This window comes from Myotis lucifugus, unplaced genomic scaffold, assembly GCF_000147115.1.
Source record: "Myotis lucifugus unplaced genomic scaffold, Myoluc2.0 scaffold_105, whole genome shotgun sequence".
In the NCBI taxonomy this organism is placed as follows: domain Eukaryota; kingdom Metazoa; phylum Chordata; class Mammalia; order Chiroptera; family Vespertilionidae; genus Myotis; species Myotis lucifugus.
Window position 1 is genome coordinate 425678 of NW_005871153.1, and position 2581 is coordinate 428258.

A 2581-nucleotide genomic window follows, 5' to 3' on the forward strand; every position below is an offset into this window, starting at 1 on the left:
AATACATGCTCATTTGCCCGGTCTGGTGGCTCAATTGGTTGGAGAGAAAGAAACATCAATGTGAGAGAGAAACACTGATGGGTTGCCTCCTGTACACTCCCCGACCTAGAATTGAACCTGCAACTTTTTGGTACATGGGACCATGCTCCAACCAATTGAGCCACCTGACCAGGGCCTATGTGCAATGTTTTTTAAAAAATAGCTTGGGCCCTATCTTCTTCCAAGATTTTGTTAAGTATCCTTAATTAGGGTTCATGTCCCACATGGAAGAGTACCTGTTGTGTCCAGGTTGTTTGCTTAGTTCTATATAATAAAAAGTTAACATGCAAATCTGAACAGCAGAACGACCAGTCATTATGATACATACTGACCACCAGGGGGCAGATGCTCAACACAGGAGCTTCCCCTGGTGGTCAGTGTGCTTCCACAGTGGGAGCACCACTCAGCCAGAAGCCGGGCTCACAGCAGCAGTGATGGCAGGAGCCTCTCCTGCCTCTACAGCAGTGCTAAGGATGTCCGACTGATGGCTTAGGCCAGGGGTGGGCAAACTTTTTGACTCGAGGGCCACAATGGGTTCTTAAACTGGACCGGAGGGCCGGAACAAAAGCATGGATGGAGTGTTTGTGTGAACTAATATAAATTCAAAGTAAACATCATTACATAAAAGGGTACAGTCTTTTTTTTTTTTTAGTTTTATTCATTTCAAACGGGCCGGATTCGGCCCGCGGGCCGTAGTTTGCCCATGGCTGGCTTAGGCCCACTCCCCGCCTAAGCCGTCAGTCAGACATCCCCCGAGGGCTCCTGGATTGCGAGAGGGTGCAGGCCAGGCTGAGGGGACACCCCCCCCCCCTCGAGTGAATGAATTTCGTGCACTGGGCCTTTAGTTTACTATATAATCCTGAAGCTTTTACTTTCATTAAAGAGAGTTAGCTCTGTTTCAACTTTGCCCATATCACATTTTGTTGTTGTTACTGTTTCCACTATTCCCTGGTCAGAAACCAGGGAAGATAAACATATCCATTCAGTTTTCTTCTCTCCAGATTTGTTATTAGTGAGAATTTTCAGGATTTTGCTTGTATAAAGTTACATACTAAGCTTATAGTTAGGATTTGTCCTCAGGTATCTCTGACTCCCAAACTTATCGTCATACTCACTAAGTGCTTGTAGACTGAATGCTTATGTTCTTTTCCAGGCAAATTTGCCTTCATTAAGTAATTTTACTATATATTTGTTTATAGATAACATTCTTGTTTTTTTCTTTCTTTCTAGCAATGGGATTTGACCGATATAAAATGGTGGTGCAAGTAGTTATTGGAGAACAAAGAGGTGAAGGAGTATTGTGAGTAATTGGTTTTTCCTTATTTTTTACAAATATTTTTATTTATTTCAGAGAGGAAGAGAGAGATAGAAACATCAATGATGAGAGGGAATCATTGATTGGCTGCCTCCTGCACGTTGGGCTGAGCCTGCAGCCCTGGCATGTGCCCTTGACTGGAATTGAACCTGGGACTCTTATGTCCACAGGCCGACGCTCTATCCACTGAGCCAAACCAGCTAGGGCATTGTTTTTCCTTCTTGATTTCATTCTTATGTTTCTTATGAGGTATTCATCCTCTTCACAATTCAGTATGATTGTTTTGCAAGTGAGAGTAAAGGACAGTATAACAAAATGCAGCTGTGAACCCAAGAGATCCTGGTTCTGAACAGTGAGGTTGACAGTTTGGGTGAGCTTCATTGGGTAATTCACTTTTCATAGTATCTGTAGGCTGATAAGTGTTTTAGGGTTTATGTATATACCAGAGGCCCGGTGCACGAATTTGTGCATGGGTGGGGTCTGGCCAGCCCACCCCAATCGGGGCCGATCAGGGCCGGCTGGTTGGGGGGAAGGTCTGTGGGAGGTTGGCCCACCCCCATTGGGCCGGTTGGCAGCCTCAGTGCATGTCATAGTGACCGTCATTTCGGTCGTTCTGGTGGTCCTGTCACTTAGCTTTTATATATATAAATGTTCTCAAAGAAAGTATGAGACTATATATATATATATATATATATATATATATATATATATATATATATATATATATATATATATATATATATATATATCCACACATATATCTATATATACAATTTGTGCTCCTACCATTATCCAAAATATATTTCTTTAAAATTGTCTGAGACCTCCATATTAGCAAATATAAAAGCTCTCTCATAGCTCGTGTGTGTGTCTGGGCCTTCTGTTTCTGAAAATACACTCTGGTTTATATTGCCCTTGATGTCACGTGTCTAACTTGTTTCTCTCCTGTTTCTCTAAACAGAATAATCTCTTTTCTTCACTGGGTGCCTCTTTATTCCCTCTATCCCCAACTATGATGTTTTCTTTAAGGCTCGGTTCATTATTCTTCCTCTCTTTTTATATGCTTTCCTCAATAGAGCATCATTCATTCTCATGACCTCAAACTGTTATTTTTGTTGAGGGGTGTTACAAAAAAGTTATTTTCTTGGTCTTTTCCCAAGCAAAGGTGTAATCTTCTGTGTTTCCTTTTGAAACAGTTGCCTAGAATAATACCCCATAAAAAAAAAA

The 2581-nt window shown here is 41.6% G+C and overlaps 1 protein-coding gene across 1 annotated transcript in view; it reads left to right on the top strand.

Annotated features, from left to right (window-relative positions):
• TCTEX1D2 (Tctex1 domain containing 2) overlaps window positions 1-2581 on the top strand; it is a 21462-nt gene that overhangs the window by 6183 nt on the left and 12698 nt on the right. Inside the window, exons 2-3 of the mRNA XM_023757296.1 lie at window positions 1041-1051; window positions 1270-1339. Coding sequence (XP_023613064.1) covers window positions 1041-1051; window positions 1270-1339 — 81 coding nt within the window. The remainder of the gene's footprint in view (window positions 1-1040; window positions 1052-1269; window positions 1340-2581) is intronic.